The 19594-nt window shown below is 44.2% G+C and overlaps 2 protein-coding genes across 2 annotated transcripts; one reads left to right on the top strand and one right to left on the bottom strand.

The window, feature by feature from the left end:
- Positions 1-1581: 1581 nt before the first annotated feature.
- Positions 1582-4602, bottom strand: LSM3 (LSM3 homolog, U6 small nuclear RNA and mRNA degradation associated). The gene is made up of 4 exons (XM_086470272.1): positions 4565-4602; positions 3480-3590; positions 2316-2411; positions 1582-1992 (listed from the first exon to the last, which is right to left on the bottom strand). The coding sequence occupies exons 1-4, from the start codon at positions 4583-4585 to the stop codon at positions 1912-1914; spliced, it is 309 nt and encodes a 102-aa protein (XP_086326398.1). The 5' UTR covers positions 4586-4602; the 3' UTR covers positions 1582-1911.
- Positions 4603-4723: 121 nt separating this feature from the next.
- On the top strand, positions 4724-18830 carry XPC (XPC complex subunit, DNA damage recognition and repair factor). Its single transcript, XM_086470623.1, has 16 exons — positions 4724-4823; positions 5518-5716; positions 6620-6750; positions 9423-9546; positions 10517-10601; positions 11107-11264; positions 11465-11585; positions 12935-13024; positions 13469-14404; positions 14886-15046; positions 15295-15376; positions 15833-15967; positions 16470-16639; positions 16860-16953; positions 17418-17507; positions 18167-18830. The coding sequence occupies exons 1-16, from the start codon at positions 4724-4726 to the stop codon at positions 18377-18379; spliced, it is 2889 nt and encodes a 962-aa protein (XP_086326749.1). The 3' UTR covers positions 18380-18830.
- Positions 18831-19594: the final 764 nt, after the last annotated feature.

Here is a 19594-nt window from a genome sequence, read left to right on the forward strand (position 1 = left end):
ACCCCTTCCGGAAGGGGAACAGTTGTAGCATCACTAGCTTTCTTCCAACATCAAGGGTTGTGTACACATGGAATAGGAGTTGGTGCTTGCTGAGTTAACTTGCAGAGACAGCACGCTAGGAACGGATGAGATGGGAATCATGGAAAATTGCTTTCATCCCAGCCCAGCCCAACTTCAAGCAATAATGGTATAGTGAGGGAAGTATGCTACAAAGCCACTGCACACCTGTCCTTCATTCAAATAATGTTATATTAGTAAGTTGTACAGATGCTTTCTTCTTTCATTTGCATACAGGGGAAACAGCATTGTACACAGGTTTATGATAACAAATTCTTGCATGTGTGTACAAGTGAGAGATTTGTCCTTTCCAGAATGAAGTGCAAGGAATATGGTAGCGAGTCTCCACGTGATTAAAAATTTAAGACTATAATTGCTACTAACACACTAATTCTCAGCAATAGCCCCACTATTTCAGCTTCAGTTATCACTCCTACTGTCCTCATGCCAGAAGACATTGCACAAGAACAGAGTATAGACGTCACCTAGAAGACAGACCGGAGCTTGTATCGGTCCCTGCTTTCCTTATTTCAAAGAGCATGAAGTATGCACTCATCATTCATCTTCTGAGCTTTTTTTTTTTTTTAAACTGCCAAATACTATTTACTGCCATAATATTTTATTGTCACAAAAATTAGTACTCCTTTAAGAGGAATCTGGCTTGGAGCTTACCAAGGTAGACCTTGCATTCCCCACCACTGTCACAAGCTATGGACATAAGCTATGAAGATTTTAACTGTAGGAGAAAGTGCCAGAGCAAGCTGCTTTTGCTAACCCTACAGAGCATGCCTAAGAACCTAGACTAATTGAGTTTATTAAGTCACAAGTCAACCTCTGTATGGAATGTCCCGGTGTAGACCTACACCTCTCATATGACTTTCACATATACTTATTAAAACATTTCATAGCATAAGTGCCCTTTTTTTTTTTCATTCAAGGAGAATTAATTGCAAACAAGATGGGCCTGAGAAAGTATATATTAAAAAAAAGAGCTTTGTTCAGGGTTCTAGCACACCTTCACTGCAGGTAGCTAAGAGCATCTTAAGCATTCAGCAGAATTTTATGTATTCAAAGAACTAAGGCTAGAGACAGTGGGAAATGAATGCGTGCAGCAGGCAACTCAACAGCATGAGAGGCAACAATCTTAGAATCTACTTACGGCCTTGCAAACCATAGCTCTGTTAAAGCCACAATACATACATCTGAAAACATTGCAAAGGAGCCCATTTCCTTTACATATCTTAAGTGGAAGACGTATATATATACTATTTCCCTGCTACAAAGATATGCATCCAGAATTTGAACACAGAAAAGCCATAAATTACAGCACCGTAGATTCATGTAGTATTGCCCCCCCCATCATTCTGCAAGACTCAGGTATTAATAAGGATGGAAACTAACACAACACACACAAAAGTTACTATTTTCTCAGAAAGTGAGGCTACATACTACAACCTAATATGGCACTAGCTCTATAGAAGAACATAAGAATGTCTTCAACATAAAAACATGACAAGTCAAATCTGAAAGATAAACCAAATTTATTTAAAACAAAAAATTAAGACAGCACTATCACCAAGATTGAAAAAATGAAAGATTCTTTTACTGATGTGACAAGACAGCCAATTTACAGCAGTTACATTAATTCTGAGAAAATTAGGTTGCATTCACACTACTTCAATTGACCACATGTGCTTTCTGTAAGACAAACTGATTCCCCTTCCCTCCCATTCCCAAAAGAACACAAAAAACATCCTACAAAAAACATGTACAGAATTTTGAGAGACATGATCGAAACACGAACCATTGTCCAAAAGCCTGAAACTTTCCAACAAGATTAAATCCTTTGTTGCTTCAACCAACCCTCAACGGGGGAGCTACAAGCACAACGCCGTCACCTCTGACAAAGAGCATCGGAATATTCCTTTTGGTAGACTATGAAGAAGGAAAGAAAAGTTTACATTTACAAAAATGTAGTTTACAAAACATATCCGCTAAACATATGACCAAATTCCATCATAAGAAAACAGTAGAAACAACTTCAAAAAATACAAGCTTAAACGTACAAAGTTCTGGCATGCTGAAGAGATCAATACAACACCAAGTCTTTGGATATCGTTTGCACTTTCATAACAATTTGCCCAAACATTCTGTGAGATCTTAGTTCAAAAGGTAGACAGAAATAAACTACTTCAACAATATAACATACTTTAGTTTTAAAAAAGTTTTCTATGGGGATAAATACAGCAAGTCCTTACTTTATAAATCTCTTCATAGGTTTCTTCATCAATCTCTATTGTAGTTACAGTTTCTTCCACATCACCCAAAATCATATTTAAGTGCTGATCATATGCCTGTAGGAATGAAGTTGCTTTATTAATTCTTCCAAAATTCAAACATCAGTTTATTAAAATGAGAGTTTTAGCAAGATTTTTTAATATTTACTGAAATGTTCTTTCGGGAAACAGCTCTGAAGCATTTAGTGAGAAGAAGACATACAAGAACTCAGAGACAGACACACTTTATTAGCATTGAACCAGCTACACATTCTCTGCTGCCAGTCCAGCCTCCTGGAATTGATTGCCTAGGGCCAGCTTAAAGGATATGAAAGCTGTAATTCGTACAATGCTACACAAGTTTAAAATAAACATATGTTCAAAAAAACTTACAAAAGCATGTTGCAAGCCACACATGCCTCATGGATCTCTCCTCATCTGTGTGTTCTCAAAGGCGTTGATGCCCAGTTAACACATGGGGCAAACTGTTCTCTTCCCCAACACCGTACAGTACTCACGAAGGATGACTGACTTAATAGGAAGCAAAAATCTGTCTCATTAAGAGATGTATCACTCTCAGAAGAAAGCACTTAGACAAATAAGATTTGCAGAGAATCCAGCTGAGTATATATCCCATCACATCCTCACAGGGTGTACCTTAAGAGATACTTGTTTGATACTGATAATCTCATTCTTAATTCAGTCTTAAAGAGACCTCAGGGTACTTCACAAGAAGAGGCCTGCAGCACTATTGGTTATTTCACAGAAACAGATGCCAAAAGCTGTGGAACAAAGTGCTCAGTATCACTGAAGAGACAAGAAAACCAAAATACATCCCTTGACTCTCTAGAAAAGCAGTTAATAGCAACGGGAGTACAGAACAAACTAGGTTTTTCTAGGATCGCATTACACTTCTGATAAGAGAAAGGGTTCGGCCCGTTGCTACTATGATGACCTTTAACCTACCTTCTTTAACCATTTCCATTCTTTTAACCATGAGATACAATTATTTGTGTTTTTAAATTATCTTTTTAAACAATCAATGGAATATTACAGACAAGCTTGTGTAATACTGTTGTACATGAAGAAAAGGCTGCCCAGCGCTTAAGCGAATAAGCTTAGTAGTGTTCTGAAAGTTTTACTTACATGTAGTCTGCCTCTAAGCTCTCTGTCATTCCTCATTTTGACATAGATTCGCTCATCTAGACTGAGTCTGATGAGATCAAGTGGCTCCTCTACAGTATTTGTTGTTTGTTGCTAAAAAAATAAAATTAAAAAAGTTACTTGTAGCAAAGAAGCCTGTGAGCTTTTCCATTCCTCAGTGTTTGTGACATACAGAAAACAAACAGGCAAGAATGTAGATGTGAATATTCCAAATCATCCCTTCACACTCTGTTCAATCTGACTGCAGCTGATATTACCGCTCTACAGATATTCACCAGCCTAAGCAAAACGAGTTAAGAGACTTCAGTTTAGTTTGCAGCAAATCATGCCTCACACATAGCGTTGTATAAACTATAGTCCTTACCAGCAACCACTGGCCATAGTGCCGCAGAAAGCCTACTCTGCACAAACCAGCACGCCCGTACCACGGGGTAGAAAAAATAAACACACAGAGGCATTATTGCCAGCACACATCAGTTGGCTGGGTAACACTCTGCCCTAAACACACAGCTCTCCTTGAGGCCTAGCCCAAGACACAGCAGTCATGTCAGGCCTCAAAGCAGGTTAGAAACATGAACGCACACCAGGCTTTTTTTCCTGTGTCAAAGGCATACTTTCAGGATCACAGCTAAAATGTGTGAACACCTTTGTGCATATCCCGCAGCACGCTACTTATTTCCTTCACAGTGAGGCAGAGCCAAGGGTATTTTCCTCAGTAGCTTTCCTCCATTCCCCCCCGCCCCCCCAGCAGTTCCTAGGGGAAACAGGCCCGAAGGAGCCTCGCCCGCACTCCTGACGACGCCGGCGGCAGCGCAGGGGCCGAGGCCGTGTAGCAGTCTCATTTCACACAGACAGCGCTCCCCCGCGGGGGGCTGCGCCTCACGAAGGCTGCCCAAGCGGGGGGGGCCTCTGCCGGGAGGTACACCCAGCCCCAGCCGCGAAGCAGAAAGCCTGCCTCCATCTCAGGCCCCTCCACTCGCGGAGGCTTCCCCAGGCCCGAGAGCGGAAGGCGGGAGCGCGGGCCCTGCCGCTGCCGCCCGCCCTGAGGGAAGCAGGGAACCGCTTACCTGGTCCACCTCATCCGCCATCTTTCAAACCGCCTCCCGCGCTCTCCCGCGAGACTTCATGGCCCTGCCCCTTCCCCTCCGACGGGGGCGGGGTGGGGGGCGGTGGCTACCACCGCAGTGGGGGGGGGGGGTCGCAGGCTGCCGGTGCCGGGGACCGCCATGGCCAGGAAGCGCAAAGCATCGCCCCGGCCAGCGGCTGCCAGCAAGAGGCACTCCGGGGGGCTGGGGGTGGCGCGGGGCGAGCCGGAGGAGGAGGAGGGTGAGTGCGGGAGGGAGGCCGTGGCGGGCCGGGCCGGGTGCTGCGCCATCGCCGGGGCTTGGGGCCGCTCCAGGCCTCGTGTTGCCGGGGGGAGGTCGGGGAGCGGCGGGGGTCAGCTCGCTCTTAGCGCAGCGCCGGAGCGCGGCACCCCCGTGGGGGAAAGGGCCGTTAGCTCCGGCTGGAGGCGTGAGTAACTGGGCTCTCCGCAGTGCCAGAGGGCGGAGAAACCGGGGGTTTAAATCCATGTACCGAACGGGCCCCGCACGCTGGCTGGAAGCACTGCCAAAGGCTGACAATGGGGCCCTGAGCGACCCGGTGAGGGTTTGTGTCGCCTCAGCAGTGGCGGGGCTGCGGACGCTTGCGGGTCCGTGTGCCAGGAGGTGCCCTGAAAAAACTCCAGAGCAGCTTCACAACATAGTAATTTCTTGTGAGTGGCAAGTACGATGCCATTGGTAGGACTATAGGAATCTTTATGTACTTCTCGTGCATTACATTATTGTGAGCATTTTCTTTAAACAGGTCTTGTTGTTCAATTCTTACCTGTTTATTTAGAAACAACGTCATAGATGGCATTGTGAGTGCTCACTTTCCTCTGTAGCTGCCTCTAATGAAGTCTGTGGAGGTATCGTTTCTGATCGCCATGGAGATGAAACATCATCCTTTAACATATCATCTTGTTTTCTGTCACATGCAGATGATTTTGAAGAGGAAAAGCCCAATGTAAAGAATAATGACTCAAAAGCCCTGGCTAGGAAGAAGGAAGAAGATTGTGATACTGGAGTTACCAACTCAGCAAATAAGCCTTCAAAACAGAAAGGGGCAAAATCACTAATACATGAAAATAAAAAAATTACTAGAAATAAAGGGAATCGTAACAAAGCAGAAATGTGCAGGTAAGTTTACTTATTCAGGTCTATAGGAGCTTTCTTTTCATGTTATTTGTTTAGGGCCTGGTGCTGCGTATGTGCATGTGAGCAGTTTATTTTAGGCTGTCAGTCCAATTTAGTACATTTGTGTCACACAAATGAACAGATGTACCATCTTATTCATTGCAGAGTCAGTCCTGAGGAATATAGTCTGTATGGGAATCAAATATGTAAGCATTTCCAAATTTGATGCTTTAAATATAAAATTTTATTTCATTTGTTACAGTTTTTACATGGGACTAGGGAAGTGTTATGGAATCAAGCATGAATAGAGATGTTGACCTGAGATTTCTGTTTAAAATGATAAGCAAAAATCTTTAAACATATCATTCTCTGATGTTTTTTGGAATTCAAATATAGTATCAGCACACTCTGCCCATGTAGATTGCTATAGCAAATGAATTAATAAAAAGAAATTAAACTGATTGGTGTCATTTCACTGGCCAGCCAGAGCCTTGGGTATTAGTGTAGTGAAACAGAAACAGTTCCAGTTTCAGTACACTTTGAAGGTTCAGTAAGAACAAATGATTCAGTGAACCATTTCTCCAAGGAGTCATTTGTACAAGCTGTTCTAAAGGATGGGGCCTTTTGTAGGTTCAGGCATGTTTCTAAAGATCCGTGCAGAATCAAACCTAAGTTTGCACTGAAAAAATGTTGCTCCATTGAGCCCATGGTTATTTATGGCAAAGATGGTTTGCTTTACAGAGAAGGTATCTGTGGTTTAATTGTCAAATACTCCACCTGGGTTTACTGATGCAGAGGTCATGCTTCATTTCTTTCCCTATTTTTAGTGTGTTCTTTCTCTGTTTTTCTTAAATAAACAAGCATCTACATTTCCTGATGCTAAAGCCATTTTGATAATTTTAACAGTGACTCGCTGAAGCTCCCCCAGAAGGAGATAAAGTTGAACAGAGAATCTCCTGTTAAGAAAGAGATGGATGAAGACAATACTGATGATGATGATGATGATGAAAGTGAAGATGAATGGGAGGATGTGGAAGGTAACAATTGCATGTTTATTCTTTTTAAGGAGTAAATATTTTTATACACATTTTTTTTTTGTAATTTGATTTTTGAACCGTTTCTCCTTTGGATTCAGGTCATTGTATATATTCTGCACCTAGGTCAGGGCAACCGCCAGTATCAATGCAGGCTGGGGGATGAAGGGATTGAGAGCAGCCTTTCCGAGAAGGACTAGGGGCGTGGGTGAATGAAAAGCTGGACATGACCCAGCAATGTGCACTGGCAGCCCAGCAGGCCAACCATATCCTGGGCTGCATCAAAAGAAATGTGGCCAACAGATCGGGGGAGGTCATTCTCCCCCTCTACTCTGCTCTGGTGAGACCCCACCTGGAGTGCTGTGTCCAGCTCTGGAGTCCTCGGCACAAGAAAGACATGGACCTGTTGGAGTCCAGAGGAGGGCCACAAAAATGATCAGAGGACTGGAACACCTCCCCTGTGAGGACAGGCTGAGAAAGTTGGGGTTGTTGAGCCTGGAGGAGGCTCTGGGGAGACCTTATAGTGGCCTTCCAGTGCTTAAAGGGGGCCTATAAGAAAGATGGGATGTGGTGGGTTGACCCTGGCCAAAATGCCAGGTGCCCACCAAAGCCACTCTATCACTCCCCCTCCTTAACTGGACAGGAGAGAGGAGAGGAAAAAAAAAAAAAAAAAAACCAACAGGCTTGTGGGGTTGAGATAAGGACAGGGAGATCACTCAGCATTTACCGTCACGGGCAAAACAGACTCAACTGAAGGGAAGTGTGATTTATTACCAATTAACTCAGAGAGGAGTAATAAGAAATAAAACCAAATCTTAAAACACCTTCCCCCCACCCCTCCCTCCTTCCCCCCAGCAGCACAGGGGGAAAACAGGGAATGGGGGTTGGGGTCAGTTCATCACACTATTGTTTTCTGCCGCTTCTTCCTCCTCAGGGGGACGATTCCTCACACGTTTCCCCTGCTCCAATGTGGGGTCCCCCTCACAGGAGAAAGTCCTCCATGACTTCTCCAGCCTGAATCTTCCCACGGGTTCAGTCCTTCATGAACTGCTCCAGCGTGGGTCTCCTCCATGGTGTGCAGTCCTTCAGGAACCGACTACTCCAGCGTGAGCCCCCCTCACTGGGTCACCAGCAGCAAACCTGCTCCAGTGTGGACTTCTCTCTCTGCACGGGCCACAGGTCCTGCCAGGAGCCTGCTCCGGTGCAGGCTTCCCATGGGGTCACAGTCTCCTTCAGGCATCCACCTACTCCGGTGTGGGGGCCCTCCACGGGGTGTAGGCAGTCATCTGCTCCACCGCCCATGGGCTGCAGGGGCACAGCCTGCCTCACCATGGTCTTCACCACAGGCCGCAGGGGAATCACTGCTCCGGCGCCTGGAGCATCTTCTGCCCCTCCTTCACTGACCTTGGTGTCTGCAGGATGTTTCTCTCACATGTTCTCACTCCTCTCGCTCGCTGCAATTACTGCTGCACAACCACTTTCTCACTCTCTTAAATACGTTACCACAGAGGCGAAAAACGCTGTCGCTGATGGGCTCGGCCTTGGCCAGTGGCGGGAACGTCTTAAAGCCGGCTGGCATTGGCTATATCCGACATAGGGGAAACTTCTAGCAACTCCATACAGAAGCCACCCCTGTAACCCCCCCGCTACCAAAACCTTGCCATGCAGACCCGTTATATAGGGGCAAACTTTTTACCAGGGCATGCTGCTATAGGACAAGGAGTAATGGTTTTAAACTAAAAGGGGGCAGATTTAGGCTAGATTTAAGGAGGAAATTTTTTACAATGAGCATGGTGAAACACTGGCACAGACTGCCCAGAGAGGTAGTAGATGCCCCATCCCTGGCAGTGTTCAAGGCCAGGTTGGACGGGGCTCTGAGCAACCTGATCCAGCTAAAGATGTCCCTGTTCACACTGCAGGGGGGTTGGGCTAGTTGGCCTTTAGAGATCCCTTCCAACCCAAAACTATTCTATGATTCTATGTATGCCTAAGGTGTGCCTCCTGCATATCTGTATCTTTAAAAGCTCATATCTCACAATGCTTTTAGAATGGTTCCAAAGTAGTAAAAAGCCAGGCAACTACTGACCTGATGGTAGTGCCTTGAATTTGGCTATTTGTTGTCTTATGTTAAAATTAAGCTACCATGCACAAAGCACTTTCTCAGCTGTTTGTGTTGTCTAATATTGAGCAGCGAAGAATGAGTCAGTTTGAAGATTCAAAACTGCAACTTCCTTGTAAAGGAGAGTCGCAGTGAAACCAACTGAGCTGTTCGATTAGGTGGCCATCAAACTCTGATAAGAATCATGATGATCATAATCTGATTTTGCTGCTGCAGATTTATGCCTTCTAAAGTCAACAGCTATCAGTCTTTTATTTGCTGCTCTATATGTACCCTTCAAGTCACATCTGCATCATTTGCCTTTCTCCTGATTGAGTTTGCCTCTGACAATCACTTGCCATTAAGAGCAGGTGACTGGCATCCCACCATTATTTGAAATCACTGAACACACACAGTGTTATGGAAGATCCAAGAGCTAGTAATTACTGGGGGTGTTCTGTTTGCAGGTTATTTGAACACTTGAGAAGGAATAGGTAGGTTCTTAGCCCATTGTCAGACCTCCCTGGGGCACCTATTCCATGTTTACTTATCATTTAGTAACATTTTATTTTTCCAGAACTCCAGGAACCTGCCACAGATAAGTTAGAAGAAGCTGCTGTTCTTCCGGCAGTGGCACTGCCAAGCAATCCTGTTGAAATAGAGATTGAAACCCCAGAGCAGGTGAAGAAAAGAGAGAGGAGGTAAGAACAGGGAAGGGAGTGAAGAGCCATTAAAGGATGAAGTTAAAAATGTCCTAAGTCTTGACTGTCACTGACTTGCTCTATTCTGGATGGAAATCCCAACTTTGTGCAGACTTTGAGTGGGAATGATGCGAGGTCATGGGATGGAGAACAGTTTACACACTAACAGTTTTACTAGAAATCTTTGATGGAATTTGGTGGGAATGGAGGCTTTTCAGCTTCCTTGAAAAAACAGCGTGTAACTTCATTGTGCTTTAATACCTACATTTCCAAACCAGGGCAGCAGTAGCTCGCTTCAAGGCGAGCTGTGGGTGAATGGCATTGTTTTCCTGTAAATATCTTGACAGCTAAGGTGGAAGCCTCCATGTGACCATATCTGAGGTGTGAATAGGTGGGTCAAATGAATGCCTTCGGCATCTGAGAGCATTATACCAAGGAAAGGGTTTCTTTGTGTGGTGGCTGGAGGCCTGATGAGGTCTCATGCTGTTACAGTGTGGACACTGTCCCAGGCCAGCACTTCACAACAGAACAACCAGAATATCTATTGCCTCTAAGTTCAAAGGCTTCATTAATGAAGAGAAAACCATTTTTCCAGGAATCTGACTGGAATGCTAGTGGTATTCTAAAAGTCAAACAATTCAGACAGTGGATAAGTTCAGTATGGAGCTGTCCAAAGCTGTCTGGAAGGAAACTATGCACACAAAGTTAGGTGGAATTTAAGCCATCTGAATAGGCACAAGCTCTCAGTAGTCAGGTATATGGAGTTCACAATTTAATAGTCATATGTATCCTGCGTGTCTGTTCACGTAGCCAGTAGATAAACTTTTGTTAAGTGTGCACAGAAGATTCTCTGGGATGGATTCTCTTTGTGACCTGATCCAGTTCAGGAATCCAGAAAGGCAGGTCCATAGAAAACCCATAACATCAAATTCTTTTGTAATCTTATGTGTCTTATGTAATCTCTTGGCAGAGAAAAAAGGAAAGCTGAGTTTGAGATGTATCTTCGGAGAATGATGAAGCGTTTCAGCAAGGAGGTTCGTGAGGACACACATAAGGTATTGGTCACAGAGAATCCTGGCAGAGAAAATACTGAGCATAAAGATGTCTGAACTAATGAAGAAGAAACTTAATTTTGATCAAATAATGTGGGGCCATGGCTAGAAGTGAGAAAAATAAAAAGGCTGTAGTCCTGACAAATGCTCATTAGGCGTTTCCTAAACTGTAAGATAGAAACATCAGTGACTGTGTTAGTAAAATTCTGACTCAAAGCAGATGTGAGGCGGGTGTATATTTCTCCATTGAGTGTGTATCTGCTCGTTCTGTCGGGATTAAACTGTCAGTCATGAAGAGCAGGAGACACTGACAGGGACTTGAAGGCTTTACTGTCTTCTGATGGTGGCCTGAAGACAGCCCTGTGTCCACCTGTGTATGCTTGGGAGGCTTCATTGTTGCCTGTCTCTGTTAAAAGGAGCAGTAAAGCCTTCCTCGTGTTTACAATGGACAGCAGTTTCAGCGAAGAAAATCTCTTGTAAACTCACTATAGAAACTTTTTTCTCTCAGGTTCACCTCTTGTGTTTATTAGCAAATGGTTTCTATAGAAACAGGATCTGCAGCCAGCCAGATCTCCATGCCATTGGTCTGTCCATCATCCCCACCCACTTCACAAAAGTGCCTGCAGGCCAAGTGGACCTTCTCTACCTTTCCAACTTGGTGAAATGGTAAAACTCTGTCTCCTAATCATGCTATCACATAGAACGTAGAGCCAGGGTCCAGGGAAAGGGGTAAATATAATTACCAGTTTTCAGTGATTTTTCTGATTTTAAATACAAGGGCGAGAGTCTGTCCTTTCTACAGAAGGAAAGGATGAACTGTGAGGTTTAAGAATACAGTCACAAACTCTAGATGTCTCGTATTTCAGGTTTGTTGGAACCTTCACTCTCAATGGTGAGCTTTCCACTGAAAAAGGTGAGACCCTTCAGTCGACCTTGGAGAGGCGCTTTGGCATCTATGCTGCACGGGATGATGAAGAGTTGGTTCATGTAAGTGACCGGGAAATGCAGGGTTGGTTGCCGAGTTTGGATGCTGTATCAGTGCTGTAGTGCTGTCAGGGCACACACAAAGTGGTGTTTGAGGGATGGATTTTTGGAGAAAACAAATTGGTGACTTAGGTGATTCCATGGCTTTTTCTTTTTGTTGTGTTTTTATCTGGAGTCCTTTTGTGATGAAATTACTCAATTTGAACTGCGCTTCACTGGAATCTCTAGTTCCGGTTGGTGTCACTGTGCTCCAAGTTCTGCTGTGGCTGGCTTTATGTGTAGTGTATAGAGCTGCGTGTTCCTATGAATGCTGTGGCGTCTTTATAGTGCTTTAGCAGTGCAGATCAGAGCAAGCCAGCTTAATAGGTTTCTTCTGAAAATTTGAGTGCCAGAGAAACTCTTTGCAGATGTTTGAGTTGAAGATTGGTAGTTTGTTACTGCGAGTCATCACTGAAGGTCAAAGGATTGAGCTTTGATTAGAAGCAGCCCGAGGCCAAGGCTTCCACAGGACTTCAACTCTACAGTCATTTTGTGGTGGAGTTGGCTCAGGGAAGAAGTGGAGTCAGTTGCTTCAAGTCACAGAGATTTTGGTAAAACAACAGAGGGAGGGAGAAGCACAGGAGATCAAGCTGACAGGGAACATTTGAAAGAGCAGAAATGAGCTGCTGCTTAGCAGGTGCATGGCTTGCAGCTCTGCTGTGTTGCTGATAAAGTGGGATGTTGCAGCTTCTCTGCTGCAAAGCAGGAGGCAGTTGTTGTGCTTTGCAGCCTTGCTGTGGGAATGCAGAGATGTCACTTCCTGAGAGAGGAGGAAAAGACAAAGCAAGCCTTGCAGAGGCAGCTTCAACTGAGTCCCATGCAGGAAGGCAGTTGCCAGATCACAGCTCTTGGGTGCTCAGTTGTGACTGTAATGACTTTCTCTGAATGGCTGGTGTTCTTGCTGGGTTCAGCTGACAGTATGTGGTTGGCTTTGGCCACCTTTGGGAGGCAGGATTTAGAGTCACCTTGCTCAGTTTTCCTCAAGAATGAGAGACTGATAGGGTAGATGGGACTTGGGTGACTTACCACGTCTGTTCCAGCAGGATGGGTCATTTTGCCTCTTTAGGAGTTGGTTCCTCCTCCATGAGTTAACAGCAGCACCCCTGTCACAGTAGTAACACAAATAAGAGCCAGAGAAGGCTGTGTGGTGCTTTAATACTTCAGCAGCAGGGCTACCTGTCTGTGTCAGGCACTGGGTAAAAGGTAGGAATGAAAATGATTTGTGACAGAACCACAGTTGTAAAAGTGTTTCAAGAGGGTTTTTCTATACACCTTGAAAAAAGGTTAAATGTGCTTTATTTTGTCTTTTGCAGGTATTTTTAATCATTCTGCGAGCATTACAGCTGCTGTGTCGCCTTGTGCTGTCTTTTCAGCCTATTCCTCTCAAGGAGACAAGAGCAAAGGTAGCTTTTGGTGGGTGTGTGGAATAAGGAATAGGTCACTGGTTCAGAGAGTAGGACTGAAAAAACTTCCTGGCTGTCGCAGCCTGAAGTGAATCGCTTACTGTGTGAACCAGGGTGATGACAATGTTCTGTCCATAGTGCAGAAGACATGAACCATTAATTTTTAGGTTTCTCCTTTAAAAAGCCACCCATTTTGTGTGTTCAGCAAAGACTTCTTATGCTTCAGTGGTTTTAAATTTCTTTAAAACTTAGACAGCAAACACTTGCTGCTTGAGTACACCTCTCTTCAGCCATTTGCCTGAAGTTTTGAAGTCCCTAAGACATGCAGATTGACCATGCCTGCCAGCCTTAGGTCTGGGTGCACATTGTGCTTATTTCAGTCTTTTTATTTTAACATATTCTTAGCCATGGTGATAAAAGTGACCTAGCCTTGTTTCTTTGCAGGGAAAAGGCTCATCCAAGAGGCAGTCTCTCAGTGGTACTTCTGAGGGGCGGGAAAGCTCTGCCACAACACCCAAAGCTGCGGCAAAAAAATGCCCCTGCAAAAAAGCCAAGCAGGATGAGAAATCCTCAGAGAGCAAAGACGACAATGAGGAGCCAAAGAAACCCAAAACTGCTCAGACCAAAAGGACACTCAAGTCAAACTTGACTACAGGCAGTCAGGAACAGAAAGAATCTAGTAATGAGGAGAGCAGTTTAGCGGAAAAAGATGTGCCAGTCAGGCCCAAGAATGATCGCCGGAGACGAGTGGCTTCCAAAGTGTGTTACAAAGAAGAGAGTGGAAGTGAGGAGGGCAGTGTTTCAGACTTTGAGGTTTCAGAGGAGGAGAGTGATCTCTCTGATGAAGATTTTGAAACTGTCACTAAAAGGCGGAAGAGCTCCCTGGGCTCCCAGAAGGCAAAGGTAACGGCTATAAAAAGCCCAAAAAAAGAGACTTCAGAATCGAAGCTCTCCAAAAACTCACGTGGAGCTGAGCCTAAGCCAGCAAAAAGTACAGCTCCAGCCTTGCCTCATGCACAGAGAAAGAGAAACAAAATAATTTCTAGTGATGAGGATGATGGACAGCAGGAGGTAAGGAAGGTGATGGGCACAGACCAATGGCTGGAGGTTTTCCTTGAACGCGAGGACAAGTGGGTGTGTGTAGACTGTGTTCACGGCAACGTTGGCCAGCCCCAGCTGTGCTTCACGTACGCCACAAAGCCGCTTTCCTACATTGTGGGGTTTGACAATGATGGGAGTGTCAGGGATGTGACGCAAAGGTATGACCCGGTGTGGATGACCGCAACAAGGAAGAGCCGTGTGGATTCTGAGTGGTGGGAAGACACGCTGCAGCCATATAAAAGTCCCTGTGTGGAAAGAGACAAAAAGGAGGAGAATGAGGTAAATGGCGATAGGTTATTGAGGACATTTAGTGCTAGGAGGCCAGTCCTTGCATTCTCATTCAGGCAGAAATCATTAGGAATCTTTCCATGAGGAAGGTAGTTTGTATTTGAGCTTGAAATGTTCAGTTTGAGCATGTTCTAAAGGGAGTATACAATGATAGATCAATATAATATCAAATGGAGGCTGTTCAGAGAAATTTGCATAGCAAAAGTGTTGAACAGCCCGTGCTGGAAACTTACTAACATGGTTTCTGTACCTTTTTGCATTACCCTTCTCAGAGAGAGTCTAATAAAAATACATAGATCTGGGTACACATCTAAGTACCTATTTGCAACAAGAACGCTTTGGTCTGTGGGCTCATCTGATTGAGTTTCTGGTGGTTTTTTCCTTTGATCCATACTGTAGTCAGTCTTATTTTCTTACAAAGGGTGGTGCAAGAAGAGTTGTGAAATCACTCTTCTTTGTGTAATTCCTACAGTTTCAAGTTAAGCTTCAAGATCAACCTCTACCAACAGCAATTGGAGAGTACAAAAACCACCCTCTTTATGCACTGAAGAGGCACCTCTTGAAATACCAGGCAATCTATCCTGAGTCAGCTGCTGTCCTAGGGTACTGCAGGGGAGAGGCTGTCTACTCCAGGTGAGTCATCCATGTGACTGTGAGCTTAGTAACAAATTTAAGAGCTAATTTGTGTGAAGACCATGATGGTGTCAGCAGTAGTCTCAGGCCACGTGTATAGACTGGGTGAGGCATTTAGCTGCTCAAACAGCATTTACATATCACTTGGATACAGCTTTTTTACCATTCCTAAATGTGAGTAACAGTTTGGAAGTCTCTCACGGAGTGACTTCAAAACTCTTCTGGTTGCTTCCTTCTGGCCTTTTTAGAGACTGTGTACACACGCTGCACTCCAAGGACACTTGGCTGAAGCAAGCTCGAGTGGTGAGGATTGGAGAAGTGCCTTACAAGGTGAGAGGGTTTGACTTCCTCCTGTGCAACATGGCTGCTCTGTAAAGTTCAAGCTCAATTCTGGTTTGGTTTTTGCCTTCTCTCTGTCAGCAGATGTAGGTTTCTTGCTTGCATGTCTTGTGATAGCTGCACTGTGAATCTGTCCACTTACTGTGCCTATAGTTCCTCCATACTACCCAAAGCCCGGCTGTCTCTTCTTCCCACCCCAAGGGTATCTAGCAGAACTGCACCCTTTTCATCTCCCAGGGCATCCTAGCATTTTATATGAACGGCAGGACCTGGCTCCCGGTTGCATACAGGTGCTGTGGGTTATCATTTGTAAGCAATGGATACTGAAGCTAGGAAATAGGCATTTCTTCTCTCCCAGAGCCTTCTCCTTTGATGTCCTAGGAAAGTGTGAGATCACTGGCAGCTTGCTGTGGTGGTGGTACAGGCTTGGTCATTGTATTTGCACAGATGGTGAAAGGATTTTCCAACCAGGCGAGGAAGGCACGCCTTGCAGAGCCTGCAAACCGGGACAGAGAGGACCTGGCACTGTTCGGTCGCTGGCAGACAGAGGAGTATCAGCCACCTATAGCGGTGGATGGAAAGGTAGGTAGGAAAGCAGAGGGCTGGTGTTAAAGGAAGTGTTTTGTATGGAGCTCTGGGCTTTATTTTTCCAGAAGCTGCATGTTTCAGAGGGGAGGTCAGTCAGTAACACCTGGATTCAGGATTAAGAGTTCAGAGGTTACTGTAACCAGGAGGAAATGGTCAAAACTTCACTGAGGCCTTTCTTTTTTGAGTACACATAACGAGCGCTAGCAGTGCAGACTGCTAACTTCCTAATTTTATTGATCTAATTTTCCTAGCCCATGTTTGTTTTGCTAATTCTCTGCGTTACAGCCTGAGTACCAAGGCCCGGGCAGAGAAGGTAGCTAGGAGATAACCATGGTGCTAAAATCTGGGCTTGTGCTTTGTCATGTGGATGTTAATTGAATAGTGGAGTGGAAGGTGGCAGGTCAGAAGGAAGGGAGTCCCTGAGTTGCGGCAGGGATTTTCACTTCTCTCCAGAGAGCAGGAGTGTCACCGTTTCTCTTTAATTTTGCAATAACAGGTTCCTCGGAATGAATATGGAAACGTCTATCTCTTCCTGCCATCCATGTTACCCGTTGGCTGTGTGCAGCTGAGACTCCCAAATCTAAACAGATTGGCGCGGAAGTTGGACATTGACTGTGCTCAGGCCATCACTGGATTTGACTTTCATGGCGGCTACTCGCACCCAGTGTACGTAAAGCTGCTTTGTTGCAGCTGACAGATTTCGATGTCCTGCAGAAGCTGTATACCCTGTGTTAAGGGCTACATGTGATGAGTTACACACTTAGATCCTATGAGACAGACAGACCTGTCAATATTCAGTAGCTTTCGGTTTGACTGGGTCAGCAGGCATCTGCTCCCTTTCTTTTTAATTCTAGTAGCTGACAGAGGATTGTGTTCTCCTTCCTAGTACTGATGGCTACGTTGTCTGCGAGGAGTACAAAGAGGTCCTCATTGCTGCCTGGGAGAATGAACAAACAGAAATAGAAAAGAAGGAGAAGGAGGTGAGAATTCTTTTTGCAGCTTCCTTATTGTGAGGGGCTGGTTGTGTCCCCCAAATGCCCCATTTTGGGCTCAATGTCCACACTGCAGTGGGATGCAATACAGGTGTGTAGCAATATCTGAAATAGTGTATACTCTGCAGTAATTTTCTGTGGCTGCTGGGGAACGAAAATGAGGGATCCACATTTGACGCTAAAGTTTTGGAGGTGGTTCTGGTGTAATTTATACAGTCAGGGTGCACACTGGAAAGTGGCAGTAATTCATGTATTTAGCAGATAATTGGACACCAATACATTTTATTCTTAAGAATCCTACTGGCTTATAATTTTTTAATGTTACACATTTAAGTTGGTATGGCTTTTTTTAATAGTAGTTTAAAATCTTCAAACTTCCATTTTCTGTGGGCATAAATACATTGAAAGTTACAATAGGAAATTTTTCTCTTTTTAATAACTATCCCACACAGAAGCGTGAGAAGAGAGCTCTGGGGAATTGGAAGCTGCTGACAAAAGGACTTCTCATCAGAGAGAGACTGAAGCAACGCTACTCCGTCAAGGTATTTGCATTTCTATTAGTGATTTCTTTTTCAGGATGATGTTTTTCCATGAAGAGATTTTTCCCCAGTCTTCCCAATGTGTTATGTTTCCAGCTGTGGGGCATAGAACTTCCAGAGTGTGGTTGGTCAAAAATCTTCTTTCCTGTTGTTAGCATGTGGCTAGCACTAGTAAAAAAAACTACACCAGAAATTCGATGCAGTCATGTCCATGAAAGATTCATTATTGTTTAACAAGAGATTAGTGTTTTCTGAAGCGTCATTTGTTCGGTATTATTGTCTGTTTTGACATACCCCCTTCCTAGATTTATTCCTCCAAGCCGAGCCTGTAGCTAACAGGATGAGAGTGAACTGATTTTTGTTACAAAGTCAGATGGTTTAGTTCTTAATTGTTTCCCCACTGAGAAAGGTGAAAAGCATGATCTTTTCAAAGCAAGTTTATTTTTAATTTTTCCATTGTCAAAATGTTTTGCTTGTGTTGAAAGAATGTTTGACATCCAGGAATAGAAACACACTGCTTTGGATGAGAAGCCCAAACCAGAGCAATCAGCTTTTGTAACGGCATGAAGTGTCACTGTGACGGAAGACAAGCCCTTTTAGAAGGGGGTGGTTACCAGTGACATCTAGAGCAACGTTCTGATTTTCACACCTGTTTTTTCCAGACTGAGCCATCAGCACCTGAGGCAGAGAAAGGAGCGGGATTCTCTTCTGATGAAGAAGGAGGTCCGAGTTCAGAGACTGCAGTAGGGAGCACGGCTATTTCCTGGCCCCAGAATCGCCAGTTAGAGAAAATAAAAGAAGAAAAGACAACCAGAAAGAGCAAGCGAGAAAGGAAAGGAGAAGCAGCGCAGTTGTTCCCTTTTGAGAGACTGTGATCAGAACAAGCTTTTCTTTGCCGTTTCCAGATACAAGAACTGTAGTCACAGTGAAAGGAGCCTTTGCTGGTTACAGACTTAGTCTTCCTGTGCACTTGTGTTTCTGGGCTATCAGAGACCAACCTAATTCAGTGTCAAGTTTCTGTTGCTGCTACAGGTCATTAGGTTCATCCTCTTATCCTTGGACTTAGAAGCAGATGTGCAGTTGTACCTTCTGAGATCACTTTGTGCTTTTGGGTTTTTTGCTCTCTTTTCTATCACTCAGCACTACTAATTCTGTTTTCTGAGGCATTCCTTTCCTTAGCACTGTCTTGTCCCATTTTTCTCCCTTCCCTTTTTTTCCTGCTTGCTCAGAAAAGCAAGAAAGCTTTAGATCTAAAGATGATGCAAAGGTGATCTAAAGCATGCAGCTGCCGTTTAATAGTCTGTGGTGAACTGGCCAAAGGACTACTACTGCCCTCTTCGATTCATACCTTATCCAAATCTGGTGAGGTAGAGTTGTGGTCTTACTGCCTCATCATCACAGAAGGGGAAATACTTCCTCTAAGGTGTAAAGAAACGTGCAATCAAGATTTGGGGGAATCTGAAAATTTACTTTCTAAAGAATACCTGCCTCCTATGAAAACTCAGTTTTGGCTTTTCAGCCTATAATTTTCCTTTACTTTCAGAAATCTTGTGCATTAGAAGGCAGAAGCCCTGTCCTTATTTCAAACTTAAGGTTAAATATGTCTCTTAAGTAATTTGCATGATATACATACTTGTTTCAGTTTTGTTTTGTCATGATAGTGTGGATATGTTCTGGAGCAAAACATGTAAAGCTGGCCGAGTGCCGTTGTTGGAAAGAAAATTCACTGAATCCAGGGAGCTCTTATAAACGTTACCAATACCTAAGCATTTAAAAACTGGTGAGAGAGGAATGTTAAATCTACACAAGCTTTTCCTGCAGTTTTGTCATAGAAATGCTGATTTTTATTTTTTTTTCAGTATTTTTATAAATAAATTACACTGACAATTCAAATAATAGAGAGGAATAGAGTCTGGTCATTGCTGGACATTGTCACAGAGGAAAGATTGAAATGCAAGAAAATGTCTTACATTTAATGATCTTCAGAAAAAAAATCTATTTTTGTACTGTATTTGTAGAACAAAATAAAGTATGGAAAAAGAGTCATGTTGTCTGTTACACCCCCCCTGTTGCCAGCTCATTGTTCTGTA

This window comes from Leptosomus discolor, chromosome 9 (assembly GCF_034619465.1).
Source record: "Leptosomus discolor isolate bLepDis1 chromosome 9, bLepDis1.hap2, whole genome shotgun sequence".
In the NCBI taxonomy this organism is placed as follows: Eukaryota; Metazoa; Chordata; class Aves; order Leptosomiformes; family Leptosomidae; genus Leptosomus; species Leptosomus discolor.